This window comes from Empidonax traillii, unplaced genomic scaffold (assembly GCF_003031625.1).
Source record: "Empidonax traillii isolate 1590-97213 ecotype Southwest subspecies unplaced genomic scaffold, ASM303162v1 scaffold273:size739602, whole genome shotgun sequence".
NCBI lineage: Eukaryota > Metazoa > Chordata > Aves > Passeriformes > Tyrannidae > Empidonax > Empidonax traillii.
In genome coordinates this window covers 556,470-579,941 of record NW_020955466.1, presented here as the reverse complement: position 1 = coordinate 579,941, position 23,472 = coordinate 556,470, and the positions used below count along the sequence as shown (strand labels likewise).

Below are 23,472 nucleotides of genomic sequence, written 5' to 3'. Positions count from 1 at the left end.
ACAACAGGTGTTAATAGCAACTTTATTGTTCCACCGGTGCAAAATCATGATACTGAATAAACTTGTGTAATGCATTTTCCCCTAAATTTACAGTAATGAAGGTTATACATATCTATATAGATTGCAATTTCTCTATTTTTTTTATACTATTTGGAACAAAATTATCTTGATAAATATGCCCTGTGCACAGTACTGGCCCTCACTGAATGTCACAGAGCCTTAATATGCAAAATATAACTTCTGTTTTTGAACATGGTACTTTAAAACTCTCCAAACATGCATTAATATATTCTAGGTTTTAGGGAAAAATATTACACTTAGTCTTAACTTGCATTAAAAGAAAAGCACAAGCAGAATTTGACATACAATAATCCCAAAACTCTGATGCTCTGTAAGGATCAGACACAGTTTCAGGTGACAGTCACTGCCAGTTTAGAGCTCTAGTGCTACAGAAGCAACAGTGAACAGACAGAAGAGAAATCAGAACCAAAGAGCCCTACCATGTCACATGGATTTCAAGGGAAGTTTCAGCCATGCTAACTGATGAAACCTGGAGTTGCTGGTCCAACCTTTCAAATTTGTTAGCGTACTCAACACGAGTGTTTGAAGTGCCAGACTGAACACGTGAACGTTAACTTAACTTGACATTTCTGAAAGGCACAACCTAGGAATCTATCTTAAAAAAACATACAGTATGTAAATGAAAACAGGTACAGTGAGTGTCTACCTAAAGAACAAGACCTTCATAAATTGGCCCCTCAGATTCTGGTGATTCCCTCCTCAGACGCAAGTGCTCCAGTGTGTTGTGAAAGTGTTTGTTAATTTGTTCTGTTTCTTCAGTAGACTCAAGGTTTGGGAGATCTTCTCTGATCTTCTGTATAAGCTGATTCAAAACCTGAATTGTCACCTACAGAACACAGAACAGGAGTCATCAACATCACCTGTGTACAGGTGCACAGACAGGGGTTTTAAGAGACTTGTTCCTGAACTATTTGTATTGAACAGTTCTTCAAACCACTGGTAAGAGTATGCAGACACACTCTTGGGGGCTGCCTTCTCCTGCTCCTCACAGGACCCTTCCAATTTCAGTTTTGTGGAAGTTCTCCCATCCAAGCAAATGTGAAGAACTGAAATCATTATCCTGATAGCTTTGTAACTGCTGCCACAGCATTTCTTTCCAATGGATTCAATGCAAATGTAAAAAGCTGTCAACAAATGACGCACATAATCGGCCTATCCGTGCACTCTTAATTGTTTCTGTACAGTAAGTATGGTAATATCATCTAAGCACCTTATCTAAGTCCCAGCAAGTTTTGATAAATACACACTTCAGGTATCCAAGTCTCACAATATTTAAGTTCATAACTAAATTCCCCACGTTTGGCATTTGACCAAGAAGAATGAAGTTTAATCCACAGTTTTACTTGCATATCAAGAATTGACTACTCTATTTTCTAACCACCAAAACTTGTGCCTCTTGTGAGAGATTACAGGGCAAGCTGAAGAGCCATGATTTGGGGTGTAAGCATAAAGAGCTTAAAGAAATGCAGTTTAACAAACATGCAATAGAAAACAGATTTCCACTCACCGCCTCATTTTCCTTTTCATAAAAATAGATATATCTATTCAGAATTTCTATGAAGAGCTGGACTTGCAGAGAAGGGTCCATGCACTGATTTGCTATCTTCAGAGCCTTCTTTAGGCATTCCATCACTCTTTTTCCTCCATGAAGCTAGAAGGGAGAACCCAAGAGTTACAAGAAATAAAAGAACTTCAGGGAGCTCCAGTATTTGCTCCCTTGGCAACATATGGCATTTCCTGGGGGTCTGCCACAGAAACACAGAACTACACAAACTGTGCAGAGCAAGCTGTCATCGAAAGCTCAATTTCTTTTTAAAATCAGACAGTAACATCAACAGTTGTTGAAAGCCTTCAATTATGAGATCAATTAACTCATCTTTCTAACATGTACCATAAGGCATACTTTGAGGAACATGCTGCAAACACTGCTCTTTATAATGACAACAGCTTAAGTGACAAGCCCTGAAGAACAACTACTTTCTTTTTTCTTACCTTTACCTTCAACAACTTGTACCTTTAATTTGGAAGTTTAGTAGTTCACATGCAAACATAGCTACTGCAATACACACATGTGAAACAGAGCCTGTCTGAAACTAGTAGACACTCAAAAGCTTGCCTGGTACTTCCACCCTTTAAATTAGTTTTCTCCCTTTTGGTATTTACACAGTTCACACTGCACTGAGATTTAAAAACTTCATATATGAGCATGTATTCCAACCAAATCTACATCACATCTACTTTAGAAGTGTCTTCAAAAGAAAGGCAGAGCTGTTACTGAGGTAGGATGTGCTACACTGCTGTCACTTTGTTCTTACCTCCTCTCCATTCTTGTCAGTATTTCGGCCAGACCAAAACAGATGGGCACAAGTGCTCACAGCCCGGCACTGGTCTGGCTTCTTCAGGAGTTTAGAGGCTGCCAGTGCACACTGAGTCCTCAAAGGCTCGTGGTTCTCCTCACTGAAGCACTTCATCCTCTCAAATGTCCCAATTATCAAGGTGATTGCAGCCAGCTGTGCTTTTGAGTCACTGATTTCATCTTCATATAGAGAGAAGGCCTAGTCAAGGGAGAAAGCGAGACTCAATCAGAACATATCAGGAAAAAAAAAATCACACCTGCTAGTGGCACAGCAGGAAACTGTCCAGTTCTATGTTTGTTCAAAGCTTCAGCCAGGAAGAAAGATCTTTAATTTAGAGTGCCAAAATCAAGTTAAATCCACAGACCAGAAGTAAGTTCTAAAGAAATACTATTCAAGTAGTCACAGTAAACAAATGTGATTCCAGAACTTAAGCAGCAGAAATAATCCATGAAGAGGATTTGGTTCTTTGAAACACACAAAACAGCAGAGCACAAGTTGAGTGGTAGGTCAGTGATGATAGAGAAGGTAAGAAAAACCTGCACTGCTGCCACATGGATGAAGAATCTTCAGAGAAAAGACAAGACTAAAGCCTTGATCTGTATCTCTAATACAAAGTACATGATTGTGATGCTGCTCTCATCTTCAGAATGGAGCTGCAACAGCAACTGATCCAAGGCAGTAGCAAAGGCTGAGTTTATCAGCAATTCCACTTAAAAGGTACAAGTTTATGTGGATTTTCAGAGCAGTTTATGATAGGTTTCAATAAAATGATTTTAATTAGCAAAGCCTAACATGGCAATTGTGAACACTGCAAATTTTAGAGAACTAAAAAGAAAGAGTGTGGTCAGGGCAATACCAGCTGGATAAGAGCAGCTGGGAGACAGCAGTGAAGGAGCATTTTATGTTAGAAAGCTACATTCCTTCAGTGAACCAACTACAGGAGTAGGAGGCAGCACTGCAACATGCCACGTGTTGTCAGTCTGAGCACTCAAACCAGTAGCAATGGAGTTTAACCCCACAGCAGCCTGGGAAGAAAGAAGAAAGATGAGAATTTTCTACCCAGTAGCATTAGCTGTCCATCATTTTGTGTGTTTTAATCACACTGGATGGTTCAGTGTTCAGGAAACCCACCTCAGTCAAATTAAAGGCTGTACATGAGACCAAGAGCAGCAGTTGGACACTCACCTGGGACATGAATTCATAGGCCACAGTTTCGTGATTCTCAAAGCCAATCTCTCCTGCAGCCAGGGCTCCCTGCAGGAAGAGACGGAGGGGCAGCTCTGCCAGCTCTGCTTTGATCAGAGCACTGATGGTCTGATGAGCAAACGAGAAGATCTTCTGGCACTTCTTTTCCCATTTGTCATCCTAGAGAAGAAAAACAAGTAAAAGCTAGAAAAAAATTATCGCTACAGGAAAAGAGAACCTGAATTGCACTGAGATCTGTTAAGTGCTCCAGCCTGCTGCCCTCTGATGTCACTCCAATCACCTATTTACTGAAGCAGTAATGAGTGCCCCAGCAGGACTGTGCTGACATCAGTGGGTCTTCACAAAGTATTTCTAAGTCACAACAATTTCCCCCCCATTTTTCCTACCAGCTCATAGAAACCTTCCTCAGAAGCCTATACCGAACTGCAGCTACAAGAGCTGCTTTGAACATAACTGAGCAAAAGCCTCACTAGTGAAGCAGAGAAAAATTCCACTCAGTCTGGAGCAACCAGAAGTGGGAGAGAATATTAAAGCCTTCATTTTGAAGAGTATTTTAACCAAGAGCAATTAAACTTATTTCCCCACAATAAGAGAAATAAACATTTAAGCTAACAATCTCCATCAGCATTAAAGGGCCAAAATGGCTAAGTCATTGTTTTAGCGTGCACTTCTGCAACTACTGTGTAAGTTAATCTATTAAAAACCACTTGTTTTTAGAAACATTAAAACAGCATAGCTACAACTGAGAAACTGATGAATCTCAATATCCAGATTTAAATCAGTTTCATGCCATCACTTGTCTGGTCTCCAGCAAAAGCACATCATCAGTCACCTTGATGAATAAAGCCAATTTCTGCTTCACTGTTTCTCAAGTGCCCAAATATTTTAATATGACTTGATAAAAATCACTAGATTAGAAAGCATTCAAACCTCAACCAAAAATCTGCCTTGAGGGAAAAAAAACAAAACAAAACAAAAACCCCAGCAAATAAACCACTAGCATTCTGCATCAACTGTTAGCATACTGAAGCCAGACAAAACACACTTTTAACAAAAAAATCAAGCATACCAGAGCAGCCAAGAGGTCAACTTACCACTTTGGAGTTCTCTTTGTAGCGAAAAGCAAGCTGGTATGCAGCAAAAACCAACGGGGGCAGCGTGAAACGAATGCGCTGGTTCCCACCAGCACCAAAGTGCTTCCGGGCAGTGTTCAGGATCTGAAACAGAAGCACTGCAAGCTTAGAGAATTCTTAAGAGAGGAGTGTTATTTGCATCTACAACTTAATCTCTATGGAAAAACATGGTGTTATCAACAGATAGCTTACAGTATTTTGGGGGACTTGAATTTAAGTTTAAGTTGCTTTACTTGAATTAAATTTGTGTGGTCTCTCTAGCTTTTTATAGGGTATCAGCCTGAACTTTCCCCAGAGCTGCTTAATAAGTGTTAGGCAACACTTGCTGCATTATATTAACTGCAGATCCATTTCGGATTGTGCAGCCAAGTGGAAGTTGCCTGAGCTTGCATTTAATAACGACATCAGTGCATTCTGTCCTCAACTCAGTGGAAGCTGCAAAAAAAGACCATTCCCTCTCACAGCACCTGTGGGAAAAGTACAAGAGAGAAACCAAATTTCACAAAACTAAACTCTAGTGCCACATTCTTGTGGACACACATGCAACCTTTGCCATTTTCCCCCTCGTTTAATTTTAGACACACCACTACATGCTGTGTCAAGACCACGTACTTACAGAAATTAAAATCCCTGAGGCCAAACATAGTAAGTTGTATTTTCTGAGGGTTTTTTTGTGTATTTTGATACCAAGAGAATGCAAATGGCACAATACTCCAATTTCCACTTGCTGACTTCTAAATAGATGGTCATATGGAGCTGTCAGAACATCGAGAGTTCCACAAACTAATACAGACAGTTTCCCTGTCATGGGATGAAAACTTTAAATCAGCAAATGCTTAAATTCTCACCTGTTTTTTCCAAATAAACATATCATGCTACCATTAAAGGTGCCACAACATAGTGTTTGTCACCAAGTTTGTTGTGCCAGAGCAGGGATGCCCCAGCTCCCAGCTCCCCCTGAGCCTTGGAGAGTCAACAATGCAATAAATGACAGTCAGAGCACAACCACTCAGCACCCCCAGTCCCATACCAGGTACTGCTGGTCAGGGTCATCGGAGCGCAGAAGGTGAATAAATCTTCCCACAAGGCTCTGCTCATCAGCAAAGTCCTCGGGGTCAGGATCTTCAGCAGGCTGATCTGGTTGGTCCTGGATCAGCGTGGATACCAAATTCATGATAGCATCAACCTGTTAAAGGCAACAGAAGCTCTGTTTAAAGCAGAGTAGTCTACAAGCAGAAGCTGACAGCAACTGGGAACATCTTTACAGGCATTCATAGTGCTAATGCTTTAGACATGTGTGCCTTACTCCCTGAAGAAGGGTCCTTCTTGGCACAAATGGGATGGGACAGCACAGCAGTGCAGAGGAAATTCAGATTCCACAAGTACTACCCAACCTTCTTTAGGTAGTAGGCCTAGCTTTAAAGAGATTCAGGGTCTCTGTTCAAACCTAACAGCAGTAGCGTCAGGGCTGAGGCTGGGTAAGACCAGGAACAGTCTCTAGGGTGAGGTTAGGTAAGATGTGCAAAGACATTTAAGAACGTGAGGAGGAATTATTCAGTGGGATAAAGCCTGTGCCCAGATGGGGAGGCAGGTGCACACAGGCTGGGAAACAAAGCATGCCCTGCATGAAGTCACTTGGTATGTATTTTCAAGTATTCAAATGCTATTTTAAATACCTAGAATTTCAAGTCAACTTATGTCATACCTGCTCTTGGGACACAATTTCTGTGTTATAGTCCAATACGTTGCTAAGCACGTAACAACTCATGCTCTTCCTGGACTCATAATCAAAGTATTCAAAGAGTGGGTGAAAATGTTTTAGTTTCAGAACTGTCAGGATATTGTTGTAAGTATCAACAGGAATCTTCAAAAGTCTGGTCAGCTCCTTAGAAACAGCACTGCTTGTTGCAATACTAAAAGAAAATATATGCAAAACCCACAATTAATCAATAGTACACACATGTAGACAGATTTAAAGCCTGCCTCAGAATACCAATTCTCAGGTACCCCACAACAACTAAGCAACTTGTTGCTAGGGAGAAAGAAATAAAAGTGTCAAAACAAGTCACATCTTGTTCTTTGGGACATACAGTGCAAAAAACCATGTTTTAACTTGCTGATATCAGAAGCAGAGACTGTGGCTGCAAATCCAGCTCTAGAGTGCTACAGTCAGCAATTTATCATGACTGTCTACAGCCTGGCCCAAAAGCAGTAATCTCACACATCCAAAGCATGTCTCTGCTATCTCACCAAATGGGGTGCAGTGCACAAGTCCAGATTTTAGGTTATTGACTGCCATGCCAAAGAGAACTCAAAAGACATCTACTTACTGTTCCAGATTAAGTTTATTGAATATTTCCACAGTTGTCTCCAACACCTTGTCAACATAGTCAACACGGTCTGGGTAGCATTTCATAGCCAAATTAATGAGAGAAACTTGCAAAGACACCACATCCTCTGAGGGCATGTCCTGTCGAGACTGAAATTTCAAGACAGCGCTAAGCTGATACAAATGCACATAACTGCAAAAAAATACCCCAAACTGCATGCAAGAACACCCAGCATACCTGTATAACAGTAGCAACCTGCTGTGAAAAGATGTCAAAGAGTTTGATATCTGCTGGGATACCAGGTCCATCTTCACGATGTGCAAATAAAGCTAACCTGGTGACACAGCAAGGAAAGCAGCTTGGTCAGCACCGTTTTTCCACTCCTCAGACACAGACCAGAAAGAGGTACTGGTAGAAAAAGCAATTCCTTTAGGTATTTTTGGAAGCTCTATTACAAGCAAAAAGGAAATTAATGGAAGTCATAAGCCTTACAAGCATCTGAGCCTGGTATCTATCAGTCCTGAAAAAGAGTCTGACAGAAAAGGCAAGGTGAAGAAGGAACAACAAGGACATTTTGTAACCAGCGTTCTTCAGCTAGAAGCAAATGTTCTATTCTTTCCAGCAGAGAAAGAGGCACAGTGCAGGCTGATGGAAGAGCAAATATCCTGCACTCGTTCAGCAGTATTACTGAAATTAGACACCCAATAGCAGTCACCACAAAATAGTCTCCAGAGGGAAAAAAAGCCACAGAAGAAACACGCTGACTTAGCTACGCTTTGTCTCTAAAGACTAACTGACATATTTGGGACTTCCACCATTCATAAAGAACAAAATACAAAGTAAACTTGAAGTGGAGAAGAACATCTTTTTTTTGGGGGGAGAAAGAGGGAGTGGAAAAGCAAGCAATTTCTGGCCAGCAAGCATTCAAGAGATGACGAGAGGTATTTCTATCTGGAAGGGAACAAAGTCATGCCAACCACCATTTCTGCAGAAAAGAGATATGAGATAAGAAGAATCTCTACAGGAAGGCTAGCACCTCACTAAAACTGCTGCTTAAGAAGCTCAGTACTGATGTCTTGACTTTCTAATTGTTAAAATTATTCTACTCTGAATTCGACAAAGAACAATAAAAGTATGTAGGAAAAGGCATCAAATTAATTTTTTTAAGTTATTTTTTATAGGGTTTCTAAACTTTGATTCTGAACGAACTTTGGGTCTGAAACAGAAACAGGTAAGAAAAGGTTGAGGTGCCAAAAAACCTCACTGCCAGGAAAAACAGACATTGGATTTATCTTATATTTCATTAGGGTGGTAAGAAGCAGACTTCCTAACATCAGAAACAATCACTGCCTTTTCTCAAAGGGACAGAGCAGCTTTTCTTGGCAACAGCTCAGAGTGTAAGGCCAGCGTGCTATAGAGTAAGAACAAGCTGCAGGCAGATGGCAGCATAATTAAAAGCCATGAATGGTTTAGTAAGGCAAGAAAGATCCCAAAGCAGCAAGACTATTTGCAGAAAGGTTCCTTTAGCAGGAAAAGCCCCATAGGAATAAGGACAAAATTATCACAAGTTTCTTCAGCAGTCAGTGATGTTCAGATTCAATTAAACCACACCAGCTGAAACGAAGATGAGAAATGCCAGCAGGTACTACCTACATGGGGCAGCTTCCCATCTTTAACTAAACTACACTGAAACACTGGGCAGTTGCTCCTACAGCTCCAGTCCAGACACAAGATTCCAAGGACAGATCCACTCATTTCGTCCAACACTTGCAGTAACACTACAGTCACAATCACAGGTTGCCATACTACAGAGATAACCATCACACTGCCACCTTTCTGCCCTTGCCCTGTCTGGGAGGACAGCAGGGTCACTGCCAGTCAGTCACTCACTGTTGCTTATAACAGTAAGAAGAGAGAAACTTGGGCATTACCTCCACAGTAAGTTAAGTCCTCAGAGCAGACATGGCAGCAGAAGCTACACAACAAACCCTTCTCACAAAACTGATATGGCAACACTGTCATGTAAGAACCTGGCAAAAGATCCTGTGATCTCTGTTGAAAGTAGGCTCAAGATAGACAGTCTCAAAAATCAGGTTGCTATAGGCAATGCTTCTTGGGATCTGGGTTGTTTGGAGTTTGGGGGTTTATTGTTTTTTTTTTTTGGTTGGTTAGTGCTTTCTTGTTGGCATTTGTTTGTTTTGGAGTTTTGTTGTTGTTGTTTTCATTTTGTGTGGGTTTTTGTTTGGTTTTTTTAAAGCTGACAAAGCTACAAAAATTCTCAGCCACAGCAGCAAAGTGTAGGAAACCAATGAACTCCTGTGAACACCTCTGTGCTGCTTCTCTGACAAATGCACAAATACTGCAAGATTTTTCCAATAAAACCAAAGTCTTGAACAAATAAATTTGACATAACCAGGACAAAAACTACAGACTTGGTAAGCAAAAAGTTCAAGATGTTAAGTTATACCAGTCATGCTCAGTACACATGTTCCATCTCCAGACACCAGAGGAGTTAAAGTAATCCTGGCAATTGCTGATTGCCAGTGGGACCCAAGATCCCCACAGTAACTGAGATCCATCCACTGGTGCACGGACCAGATATACAAAGGCAGATGTTTGTGTGCAAATGCAAAAACGAGGCTTTTTTGAGGCTTCCACAAGCCATGCAAGTGCACTTCCTGTCTGCAGTAAGAAAGTGCAGGTAGTCACTGATAGTCTGTGTTGCTTCCTTTCAAGACATAAATCAAAACTTCAGTTTGATCTTAAAAGTCTTTTCCAACCCCAGTGATTCCAGGATTTCTCCCCCCATAGCTGAATTCACTGCAAGCAGTACCTTCACAGGAAGAAACATACTTCTGGGAGAACAGACAGGATGCCAGTGGCAAGAATTAAGACTTAAGAAGGTAGTTCCATTTCTTACTAGCTCCTTTCTGAAGAGGATTATGTTATGTTCTCTAATCAAAACTGCAAGGTAAAGTATCCTCGATACACATTTTAGCCATTGGGATCTTCAAGTTCTCTGACTGATATGGCTGTGAAAGCAGAACACTGCTGCCACTTCGGGAACAAAACTGGTCAATAATAAATAGGTTGTTTCCTGGCTTAATCTGGTTACAAGTTTTAATCAGTTCATAAAGCAGGTTTCACGGGAAGCTGTAAAAACAGAGTCCAGAGAGCAGAGGCTATAGAAATAATGTTCTTCACAGCTTGAATTACAGCTGATAGAAAGACATGGAAACAAGTGAAGTTAAGTGATATCACAAATTAAAACACATTCAAATAATCAAAGAATTATCATCTGCTTGTGCACAACACAAACTTAATTTTGAGCCAATTTCCACCCCCTTGGTCACTCACCTGTCAATTAAAGCAATAATTATATTTTTCACATTCACATTTTGGTGCAGCTCAGCACAGGCTCTGAGAAATGGGTTCAGGGTTTGGAGGTGAAATTCATCTGGGAAAACCTGAAGTTTCAGATCAATAGTCATCAAGTTATAAACTGAATTTGCCCATTGTCACACAGCAGTAAAACGCAACAGAATAACTGTAAAGCAGAAAGCCACAAAGTAAATACAGTCTGGCCTATGAAGCTGACCTCGACTGGGTAAACGCATGAAGCAAGAGATGTAAGACAAATGTAACTTGAGGGCCCAGCTATCTAATACAACTCAGGCACTGCTGCTCAGATGCTTATAAGCTTCTGCAACAGAAAGAGCACAAAATGGATTCATGTCCCCTCTGCCTATCTGGTAAAAAATACAAGACAAGCCACTGTGTAAAAGTCCCAGTGATGAAGCTTTCCAGTTCATGAGGAAGATGTGAAAGCTGCCTGAATCTGACTGAGTGTATAGACGTGTCCCTGTGTCCCATCATGGCAACTGAATTTAAGCAGCTCACCTGTATGATGCACTCCATGAGGTACTCCTGAGCTAAAGCATCTCTGCAGTTCACAACCTGCTCCAGTATTCCTGGCAGAACAATCTGGAATAGGGACCAAAAGCGTTGCAGTGATTTTACAATTACTTTCCAAGTTTATGTTTATATATGCATTCAATCAAGGCAAAGTAGAATTTCTAGCAGTTCTCAGCTTATTCTGGACATAAAGGCTTTCTGATAAGAAGTCCCACTTTTCTTAAGTTCCATCCTTCAGAGAAAAAAAAAATCTACTGGTCTCAGACATCTGTCCCTTTCATACATTATGCAAGCTTTGATTCAGTAAGTCAGTGTTACTATCTCTGCTAGCACATACCACTGCTCAGGGTCTCAGCAGCACCACTCAAAATCCTTTTCAACAGCTATATGGTGGAACTTACAAGGGACAGACTTTTAAATAATATATTGGCTTCACTGTGATTTCATGTAGTAACAATTCTCTTGAATGCTTTGGGAAGCATAGCCTCATCACTTTGAAAGTCCACCACAGAATATTATATTATATATGTACACATCCCTTAAACAGACTCCCTGTTCTTCAAGTAAAGTGGGAATCAAGAAGGAAAGTTTTAAAATTAATTGTCAGTGTTACACACAAACTTACAGTAAAAATGCATGAATCATGTCCTTGGCCTCACAACACATTGCATACTTTCATTAGTACTCAGAACTTTTCCTCAGGTGAAGAGTCTGAGCAGTACCAGGATTACTGAACTTTTATCATAGTTATAGCACTTCCAGCTGCTCACCTCAAAGTCCAAACGAGTTTCATTTGGAAAAAGTTACTCAGAAAGGATGGACAGACATCCCACCTGCTTATATCGCTCCACATTGACACCTTCCAGCTGGCTGAGGCGAACCAGGTTTGTTCCCACCAGGATTCTCAGTTCCTGCCTTTCGCGCTCCCTTTTCTCCCTGTCCCGACTGTGGCCCTGGTGCTGCATCCGCACCCAGAGTTTGTTCATCTCAGCAAAGTTCAGCAGCACAAAGTCCATCGAATCACTGATGTCTCCAGTGGTTTCTTCACTGCAATTGTTAACAGGTTAAGAACAGGAAAAGCTTGTCAGAGGTATTCATCCTTCCACCCACTGGTGAATCGAGTTTTAAAGAAGACTGGAGGGTGGGGAAGTGTGTGATGGGATATCTGGGTTCATAAGAAAGGTTCATACCCTCACTTGTAAGAAACCTTAGTTTTGCAAGGGAATTCTTAATGAACAAAACACCTGTCAAGTCTCTACTTCTCTCAAATCTGAAGGAAGTCATACAGAAAATTTAAATATGCTCTGTCAATAACAACAATTCTACCAAGTTATAGCCCATCCTTCTTACTCTGCTTGCTCGCCTTCATCTGGTAAGATATTCCTGGTACACTGCAGGAGATAGTTCCTAAGGAAGAGGCCTCTAAGAGGATGCTGCACTCCACGGCACATCTCCACCAGGTCTTTCAAAATATCTTTCCTGGACTGTGGAAATGACTTGACATAGACAACACCTACTGTTATCAGGAGATACCTGCAAAAGGCACAGAGTCAAACGATAAATCAAAGTAACAACATCACACTTAAAGGCAACAGCTCCTTTCTTCCATCCTGGCAGGATTACCAAAGCACAGAAAAAGCAATGAAATATTATCTAGGTCCCAAGATTCTGGATCTTGAGTCAGTTTTCAACTCTGTTCTCCTTTGTTACAGAGCACAGCAAGTCAGAACAGCCACTTGACCTCATTACAGCGCTCGATACCTTGAATGTGTAAACGCTCAGCACGCACCAAGTTGTGAATGCTCCCAGACCAGCTGGTCTATACTGCCAGCATTCCACCAAGCTGGAAAATAGCTCTGGCACATACAGGTAAGTGATCTATGATGGGGAAGCAGCTAAGCCTCTTTCACACTGTAGTCCAGCAGGAGAGGAATTATGCTCTTCAGAACCCTGCAGGTCTGAGCTCATTCCTTCAGCACCTCTGTTTTAGGCCAGAGGCAGGAGGAATATGGGAGAAACAAAGGACTGATGCTCCGGTATATTTGGACACCCCTTCAGCTTAAAAGCATACAGTGCTCAGAACCTTACATGTTTGGTTTAGAGGCCTCAGCTCTCCCTGCTTGCTCTTCCGCCTCACCATGGATGTGCACAGAGCCTCCAGGAAAGCACCAGAAGTGTTCCCCAGGGACAACTAGAGCCTGCATCATGCAGGCAGGAAGACAACTCTAATCATGACACACAGGGGTAAGACATTGTGGTAGGCATTAGCCAAACTCCATAAACTGCATGAAGGTGCAGCCTGGTGTGTCCAAAGCTTCTTCCCGGCATGAATATAAAGTCAGGAATGAAAAACTTTGGTACCAATCAAAATCCAAGTCCCAAGACAGACTGTCTTGAACATGTTCTGCAGCCCAGTGGTCACATATATAAAGATAAGCCCTCCAGGTGCTTCCAGTATCATTTCTGGCATTAAACAAAATATATTCAGAAACACAGATTGTAAGGGTTAAGTTATACTAATCTTCAGCTTCCTTCTCACACTTCTTATTCTCTGAAGAGGCAGATGCTTATGAGGCATCTACTGTGTGTGAGAATCCAAGATCTAGACCTCCAGGTACAAGTTCATTAACAGGTTAATTCATTAACATTAATGGAAGCAGTAAATAAATGCAAAGTCAATCTCAATAATCAGAGTGTGGTACTTGGTTAACCTTCCCATACCAGCTATTTACCCGAAAACCAACTTTATTCCAAGATTAAAGTGCTTCCATCTCGGCCATGTGCAAAATCAACATACTGGCAGGAAGAGCTGACCTTCCGCAGCTGCACTCTCAGCCTAATCTCAGAAGTCTCACAGTAATCCACTCAAGACAGCAGAAATACTAGTCACCATTGCAAACTGAATTCCTGCTGTCAAGCAAGAAGGCAGAGTCAATCACTGAACCCAGAGCCTGACCACTATCCACCATTTAGAAACAGAAAAAGCAAACAAAACCAGACAGTAGCATACACACACTTACAGTCTTGGAATGATATTTCCTGCGTACTGTACTAGCTCGTAAAGGTCTGCCACCTTCCTTCCTTTGGCAAATTCATCTGTCAGGTAGACTTCCAAGTAGTGCAGCTCATCAGAAATTGCCATGTCTTTTTCTCATAGTTAAGGATCTTAAGTTAGAATGCTTTGAACAGATTTTCATAGTAATTTGTTCATCCACAGCAAGGAAGAAAGATGTTGTACCAAATACAACCATGCCCAAGCAGGCAGCACTTCTGAACCAGTAACTGCTACTGGGATATTTGTGCAAAGTTAACACCAAACCTTCAATCATAATTTTTAGTGTATTAGAAAAGGGAATAAAACCCCAAGCTACTAAATCAAAACTGAGAAAACGAATGTGATTGAACAGAGTACTAAACTGACAGCATACTATGCATTACAAAAGATTGTCATCCCCACATGGAGAAATTAGTATTTGAATATATTCACATTCTATTCCCATGTCTCTTTAAAAGGCTCCTCTTCTTCAAAGACCACAATATGCAAAGTAAATACATCAAGGCACTGACTCATTTAGAAGCTAAGGTAATGATGAAGGGCAAAAGTTAGTTGGTTTTACAGATTTTGCAGTAGTATCCTGCAAGCAGAATTGTTTTACAGAGCTGATTTTTTAGACCTAGATTCCTGAAACCTCCCAGGGGAAGGTATGAAAGACATTAAACACCTGCTTTATACCAAAGAGAAAAAAATCAACTTATACAGTGAGTGTATATTGTCCTACAATACATACAGATAATTGAATACTGAGGAGCAAAGTGCTAGTAAATACCTGAGACTAACAAGATACCATTATGTCAACAAAAGCAGATGAACATTTCATTCCCAATTCAACATGTCAACTATCAGTTTCCTCTTCAAAGGATACAGAGCTCATAATAGCTCTTTGGAGATAACATGGAAGTCCGCAGCTCACCAAGCATGTTGGAAGCATGTTTCAGAGCATCCATGAGCTTGTTTTTGTCCTTTAGAGGAAGAAAGAGAGAATAGTCTGTTAGTAATAACACTAGGCAACTGCAGGATTTTATCAATCTACACTTGTATCTTTTTCTAAAAGGCAAGCAAAGGCTAAGTGGACATCAGGAAAGCACCAATTCTAATTAAGTCAATTAGTATCTACCTTGTACTATACTGTCCATGCTAATTAAGTGGAACATTACACCTGAAGGTGATAAGATATGTGAAGACAGAGCTACAGTAATAAATTGTAATACTAATGGTACAAAAATCTAAAATCATTTTGCTTACGTAGCAATCCCCACCCAACTCTCAGGTTCTATCCAAGCAAAACAGAACGGATTCCTCTCCTCCAAATCTGGTCTGCTGCTTTGCTCAGATCTCAGTAAGAAACATCCAGCAGATAGGCAACGCACACTGCCATCAGCTTCTTCCCCTACTTCTCAGCCATGAAAAACACCCTACTGAAAGCCACTTTTTATTAGGCTGCATCTAACTTACAGTTCTGATGCATATAAATCACCCGGCATGACAAACACAAACCTCTAATCTCCCACCTAAGCATACTTGTTCAACCCATCATAAGCAGCAGCAATAGGTTTCAAGGGAGAACAAAATGAATTGCTAGTGTGATCCACTTAGTATATTTATATTGTCACTCAATCCCTGATAGGAGTGAAAAGCTCAGCTACAGCTACTTCAAAGATTTCAAAAGCATTCCACAGAGTACAAAACTGGAAGAGCTGTTACCTTTCTTGCTACTGTCATGTGGCTGCAAACAAAGCTACCTTGGTTAAGTTTTCATTGCAACTTTAAGCAGTTTCTCCAAATGAAAACAGGTTTCCCAAACCTAAGGCGGCTATATGTGATGACATCATCTGCCTGCATTGCCTACAGTTTCAAGATAAAATCTCAGCACAACACTAACCAATGGTATTTTCCAGTCACAGAAGAATTCACACATCAGTCTACAGTTAATGACTACAAAATTTATCCTCTGCAGCAGGCAAATTATTAGCAGCCCCAGAGTCTGTAACTGATACCAAGAAAAGACTACGTGGAAAAAACCAATAGTATGGTGCACACTGGTCTCATAATACAGTTCCATATAAAATGAGTTTGAACAATAACTTTCTCGTTATTGCTTATTCTCAGCTTAGGCTTTTTTAAATTCAAGCATAAATTATAAAGGTAGATCTTTTAACTTATCTTGTCAAATACTAGAGCAAAATGAGGAAGACATGTTCAAAGAATATTCAAGACACTCTCAATGAGCAGCTGCCTCATTTATTTGCAAAGCCTCTGACACAAAGATGCATAAAGGGTTAGTTTTCCTCACAGCACTAGAGATTGGTATTGATTTACTGTTTTAATACTAGCAGACAAGAAGCTTCATTGCATTCTTACCAAGCATCTCTTCATCTGGAAAGACTGCACCTTCACAGCCTGAATGGCTTCATCCAGGAGTTTTTCCTGTTCATCCTGAGGAGATTGCTGTGTTGTTGGCTGGGAAAAAAAAACACCAACAAAACAAACCAGAACTCAATTATTTTTATCAAAGTGTTTGTGACTTGCCTAAAACTGGGTTCCCCCAGTTTAGAATGCAGTGCAAGTGACAGTGCAGTGTGACCACCCAGAGCAGTCAGAACAGCTGTGTGATCTGTAAGGACAAAGTTCCAGTACCCTGCAGAAACCTGAGGGCAGGTTATGGGTAGCCTGGGAGCACCAGAGTGCAAAGCCACGAGGGCAGAGCAGAGTCAACTTTTCCCTTCTCATTTACAGGTCAAAAACCCAGTGCAAGTATCTGGCAAGGAAAAGCTCCAGGAGAACGCAAAGATGACTCTGCCAAGGGGGAGCACTGCTGTAACTTCTTCCCACACAACTTCACAGCAATGCCCAGACCACACACACTGGCACTGGACAGATGCTCTCCTGTGCTCACAAGTCACAAGTTCTCCATTAACTGCTGCCTGAGCCTCACAATTCCATTCAGGACAAGTTTCAGATAAGCAAAGGATAAAGTACACTTTGTGCTTTCCGGAAGGGAGAAGTTACTTGCAGAAGGCAAGAGAAAGACGAAGAAGAGCAATAACTCCTTGTTTCCTACTTGTCCCAGTGACTCTCTTGCCTCTCCTCAGAGGCACATTCTACACCTTCAACTGAAACTTCCAATATCTTTTGACTTTCCAAGGAACATACTGCATTTTCTTATAGTATTAAATAAATCCATTGCTTACAGCCTTAGATTTCCCCTCAATCCAGCTATAATAGACCTTCTCCTGCAGCTGCTCCCTTCCCTCTACCAGACTGAGATTAGTTTCTACAAGCACCTTGAAGTAATCCACTAAGATGTCCAAATTTACTTAAATCAGAGCCCCCAGTGCTCTCCCCACCTGCTCTCAGCCCTCCTCCTAACACACCACAAAGAAAAACCACCATCCACCTCAGGTTAAGGCTCAATCTTCAGCACCTCATTAAAGCATCTTCACCTCTCCCAGTCTTGCAAGTTGTTTTCAGATTGTCTCTCTGAAATACTGTCAGAGATAAAAACACTGATGTTGTATCTCAACTACATCTTCTCTAGTCTTGACAAATACCAAGTACACAGTGATTTGCACAGCAGGTTCTCTGAGCCTTCAGCTTCAGTAAATTCTCAGCTATTTATACTTGGTTTCCTCCATCCACTGTGTTCAGAGGGTTCCTGGTCCTCTCTTTTTCACTGCATTTCAGAAACCAACTGGCATGCCATGAATTACACCACCTTAATGTTTTGAAAAACTGCATCTTCAGTACCAACTCCCACACACTCCAGGCTTGGAGTCCTCATAAAGTATCCTTTGAGGACTGAGATGAAAATTGAGGTCATCTTTAAAATTGACAACTTTTAGTTCAACACCAATTTAATGGGTATAGAGCATTGCACACTCCTGTTATTCCCCATATTTAACTGGGTTCTTGTTTTGCAATTGGAACCTCCCTCATAAGAGTCACAGACAGTATCTCCCCACTACCCTCTTATACACAAAGAGTGCCCTGCAATACTGTTCTTGCCTTCATCACTCCCTAACAGGCAGTCAAACTCCACTCTTAAAATTTCTCAGTCACCCAGCTGGACAAAACCAAGGCTGATCTGATCCAACACAGGCGACAAACCTGCTTCAAGAAGGTCATCCAAGACAAAGATTCCTTCCAACCAACCTTTCTGACTCAGTGTGCCTCAGTAATATTCAAACTATGCACAATAACTGATTACGAAGCCCATTTAGTCAACACAAAAAGCCATGTCTGCTAATTAGAGTGGCTGCATCTCTTAAAGCTCTTTCTATATATAATTAATCACACAAAGTGCAGGTCTTCAAAAAATGATGTAAGCATAAGGCAAAAGCAGCAACCATGGCTACATGACCCTATTTCCCAGGCAACTCAATAGCTACAAACCCTTAGAAAAACTCAAACTGTGTATGTTTTTTTACAGCAGAACTTTGCTGTAATTGCTAAGCTTTAATTATTCCATGACAGATCAGACCTTCCAGGAACAGCAAATGACAGTGCTGGGACTTGTGTGCAACAACCAATATCGAAACACCACGGAACAGACTTGCTGAATTATGTCTGTGCCAGAACACTGGTCACACTCTGCAGTCCCCTGAACCCACGGCAGTGCTTTGGAGAAGATAAATCACCCCTGAGGTGATGCCATACACTCTTGACTGCTACACATCTCTATGAAAGCAGAGCTAGAAAAAATTCAGCAATGCCATGGTATCCACAGCTTCCTAAACCCCTTCCCCTAATGGGCACTAAGCTCATATAGCTCCCAGCCCTGCTCCTCCATCCCCAGTTGTTCGTGGGACCATACAGTGCTGGGAGAGCAGTTTAGGCCGTGAAACATCAAACAGGCTGGAAAACTAGCCCAGCAGATGGATAGTTTACCATTCACCTATTACTTCACCCCACAGCAATATAAAACAGTACAAGTGGGGCCATGAAGAGAAGGCTTTTTAACAGCAACACCAAGTTAAAGCATTTACTGAAAAACACAGTATCTGCTGTGTTGGCTGATTCCATGTGCACTGGTTTCCTTACTTTCGATGTGACAACATGCTGGTTATAGCATAATGCTACTACAACTTGGAGACTATGCTTTAGATGATACCAACAATGATCTCAGCAGATGAATCTATTTTCTTACAAAACTTCAACCATTGCCTTTTAGTAGCAGTTGGGAGAAAACTGGAATGTCAGAACCTTCCCATTTATAATGAACCAGAGTCAGCTTTACATCAGATTCTGTGTTAACACAAGACACTGGCAGTACTTCCCTTTCTGCTCTCAATTTGAACAGGCAGGTCCCACACCCTATTAAGCACTGGGACCATAGTCAGTATTTGACTGAATTCATCAACAGCAGCATTTTTGTGTTACAGGAAAAAAAAAGGTAATTTCTTGTGGTATCTCTTCAAGATACAGAGAATTAAGAAAGAGAAGGAAAATTATATTTGTATCTGTTCCGATTTGAAGATTGAGAAGGTGATTGGTCTAAACAAAGATGTCTTTACCACAAGGGTATTGCACTTCATGTCTAAAGAAAAGGCAACTGGAGCATTTTACAGCAGCATAGACAGTAAGATAATCTACTACTACTGTCACAAGCATGTAACAGAAGCAGTAGTGTTGCCTGAGGTGGTGTTTATAGCAGCTTTACTTCTGCAAGAAGAGAAGACATTTTAAAAGCAGCACCACTTAAGTTCTAACTCTTTCTTACCTTTCAAAGTCTGCATATTTACCAGCTTACCCTTTTCTTTTGACTTCAGAAAGCAGGCTACTTTCAGCTTCAGCACTGAAGATACTTGCAAACATAACCTGGTTATTATCAAGTGATACACAAGATCACATTAAGACACATATCCTGATACACCCGCCTGAAGTTTGAGGATGTGTTGGAAAAAGGCAGGTGAAGTGGAGATATGGCAAAAGCCCACCAGTGATATCCAGCAGGGCACACACTGAATTAGAACACAGTTCTTCTGTCAATGCTGAACAAAGATTCAATGCTGAACAAAGCTGTTCATGCTCTCTATGTTCCACTTAAATTAGTAACCTAGTAACACAAGATGGTATTTTCAAGTGTTATTTTATCAAAAAAGCAACTGTGATGTGAAGTCCTGTGCCCATTTACAAGCAACAACCTTGAACATAAGCCTTTGAAGTGGAAGATATTTTGACACTGGACAAAAGCAGCAGTACTCCATAACCAAGGCACAGAGTATCCTGCCTTGTACATGTACAGTAAGGTATAAACTCCTGCATGAACACAAGACAAGCAATTTATAGCAATTATGCAGCCATTTAGACTTCAGAATAGCCTGAGCCTTACCCACATTAGATACACTGCAAATGTTGAATTAAAAAGGAGAGCTGATGTGAAGAGTTTTCTGCTTTACTCATTCCCTAACCTTTTCTCCTCTGAAGCCACAATGAAGCAAGTGAGCAGTGGAGAAGGGACAAAGAACAACCTCCCACAGCTGCACCATCAGTTTCTGTACAAGAGACAACAGCCTTTTTTGAAGATAGCACTATCTTAAGTTACCACAGGCAAGTTATGGAAGTCAAAACATACAGCAGATGAGTTTGGAGGGGGAGTGAGTAAAGTTTGCTTTTGGTGGGGGTTTTTGGTGTGCCTTTTTTTGTTGTTTCTTTCAGGTTTTGTTTCTTTGCTGTTTTTTTTTTTAATCAAGGCCAGTGAACCACAAGTTGTTTTGGAAAACAATTTTTTTTTAAAACCCCAAACAGCTTGAAACCAGCTGATCAGAGTGGATAATACAAGTTATCCTGCAAATAACAATTACTGAAGTGTATTACAGCAGCAGCAAACTTTGTTCTGGCCTGTGCCTTCCCTCATGACAGCAACTACTCTTGAACATACACAGCAAACATTACACCTCTCGTGTACAATTTACTGATTTTCTAACGCTCAGTTCCATGAGAAGACTTGGTAAGAGTCTTATTCAGTTCTATATTTGACACTGAGCTACACTCCAGAGCTGATTATTATTTTGGGTCAACATGCTGACTTATTCCACGTAAAAATCTGCTGCCTTGCAGTACTGACACTGAGCAGAGTTGGAGTGAGATTGTCAAGCTACCAAACAGCTCATGTTCTGACACACGGGTATCTTCAGCAGTTGCAGAGTATAAACACAGAAGAGAAGGTTTTGCTTCCATTCTAATGTGCATTTTCATCTAATCTCCACAAGTTCTTTCCTTTAGATAACTGATGTGCTTACACAGCCTATTCCACACAAGACACTTTGGTTTGCTCACATGCTTGTGTTTAATACCACAACAAGTGAGATTCACCCAAGGAGGTTTTCCTGCCTCCTCCTCCCAGCTGCATGTTATTAAGACTACCTACCAATCAATCACTGTTGAGCCACTTAAAATTAATGCTGCCCAAGAGAGAAGATGGGTTAGGTATGATAGTGAATCGGGACAAGTGCCAGCCTGCAGATGAAGCCTGGGTGCACACAATGCCCTGCTGTGGGAGGCACTGGGAGAATTATCACACAAAAAGAAGCATAAGTGTTTGATACCATACAGGAAGCATTACTCTGCAACACCAAGGGCCCCAGAACCTCTATTATATCCCACAGACAAAGCACAAAGACAAACCTGAGAGATGAAAACGTTTTTCACACATCGAAACCTACTGATGCAAGAAGCCATAAGACACTAAGGACTATCAAAGAGATGGACTTTTATTCGGGAGATGATCAAAATCAGCCAAAGTCCTCTTAAAATGAGTCTTGTTGAAGGCACGTAAGCATTCAGATTCAAGGTTTAAACCAAGCTCAGCCATAGGAAATAGCAGTGGAGCCTAATTTGGTAAAGGGGATTATCCCAAGTTTAATACCTGTAAGTTTATATTTTATTGAATCACCTCATATCAGCTATTCTTAGAAAGAAGCCACGAACCAGACAAGTCTCAAGCCAATTCCCATGGAAATGACAGGCAGAGAAAACTTGTGTTGTTCCTCAGTCAATGACTATGACAAAATATTGATGTGGGGGACAGAGACTACTGTCTACATAGATTTAGCATTTCTCATCACCCAGTTCAGTATTTACCATTCCACTTTAAGTAACATTACAGGGTTTGCCCACACCACCCCCCCCAGGATAAAGGATTCAACTGATACCAACTTTAAAATACAACTCTAAAAGCAGCCTGTTCCAAAAGCCCAAGAGCTGCACAATCCCTTCTTTATAAAGCATTCAGTTATTTTTTGCCTATTTATATACTGCTAGTAATATTTATATTCCACACTTAAATTAATTAACATATCATGATGGTTACAGCAACGCTGCTTAAGATTGAATATTAAATACCACTGAAGACACACTAAGGACTTGAGTTTTGCTAGGAAACCTGATCATCTCCTTATTCTCACTGTAGACTGAAAAGCAGTTCTCAGCAAGTGTTATTTCCATGGGGAAATTTCAGGTCTCACAGAATGAACTGGGTTGGAAAAGACCTCGAGATCATCGAGTCCAACCCGTGACCAATAACCACCCTTGTCAACCAGACCGATGGCACCAAGTGCCACGTCCAGTCCTTCCTTAAACACTTCTAGGGACGGCGACTCTGCCACCTCCCTGGGCAGCCCATTCCAATGTTTAATCATCCTTTCTGCGAAGAAATTCCTCCCGATGTCCAACCTAAGCCTCCTCGGCACATCTTAAGGCTGTGTCCTCTCGTCCTGTCAGTGCTTGCCTGGGAGAAGAGCCCGACCCCCACCTGGCTACACCCTCCCTGTCTTTCTAACACCAACATTTGCGCCCAACAGCACTAATGAGCTGGGCCCACCAATGCGAAACGACCTTTCCTGACGGAAAAGAAGTTGAGTAGGGCAGCCTGCGGCAGCAGTTCTGAGGGTCAGCAGAGCGGGCTGGAGGGCGGACAGCCCGGGCACACGTGCCCGGCACCGGCAGACACACAACGCCGGCTCCATCCCAGGGGCAGCGCGACAAAACAGCCCGGAACTCTGCCCGCCGGAGCAGCAACAAAAACACCCCGATGAAAACACCCATTTCCCCTGCGCCCCCCACGAGCCGAACGCGGCGGGGCGGGGACCGGCCCCAGGCCCAGCCCGCACCTCCGCCCTGCCCGGGCCGGACCGTGCGGCCTCCGCAGCCCCGCACCCGCCGGGCCCAGCGGGGTGGCCCAGAGCGGTGCGCGGGGCCCAGGCCGAGCTGGCCCAGGCTGCCCGTGTGCCCAGGTGTCCCCTCGGGCCGCTCCCCAAGCGCGGTGCCGATCCCGGTGCCCCCTCACCCTCACCATGGTCGCGCTGCCGCCGCCCCCGCCACCGACGCCCGGTCATGTGACTGCGCCGCGCGCGCCGCCCCGCCCCGGCCGCCCCGCCGCGCCCTCCCCATTG

At 42.0% G+C, this 23,472-nt stretch overlaps 1 protein-coding gene across 2 annotated transcripts; it reads right to left on the bottom strand.

The window, feature by feature from the left end:
* Positions 1–8: 8 nt before the first annotated feature.
* Positions 9–23,429, bottom strand: VPS35 (VPS35, retromer complex component). Of its 2 annotated transcripts, none has more exons than XM_027889863.1 (17): positions 23,373–23,429; positions 16,442–16,540; positions 14,946–15,042; positions 14,043–14,166; positions 12,373–12,555; positions 11,856–12,069; positions 11,008–11,091; positions 10,465–10,574; positions 7,345–7,441; positions 7,108–7,256; positions 6,483–6,690; positions 5,808–5,963; positions 4,739–4,861; positions 3,624–3,803; positions 2,397–2,636; positions 1,589–1,732; positions 9–907 (listed from the first exon to the last, which is right to left on the bottom strand). In XM_027889863.1, the coding sequence occupies exons 1-17, from the start codon at positions 23,373–23,375 to the stop codon at positions 728–730; spliced, it is 2,391 nt and encodes a 796-aa protein (XP_027745664.1). In that variant the 5' UTR covers positions 23,376–23,429; the 3' UTR covers positions 9–727. The 2 variants fall into 2 exon arrangements, with proteins under 2 accessions (XP_027745664.1, XP_027745663.1); XM_027889862.1 differs by having other exon boundaries at positions 23,367–23,408.
* Positions 23,430–23,472: the final 43 nt, after the last annotated feature.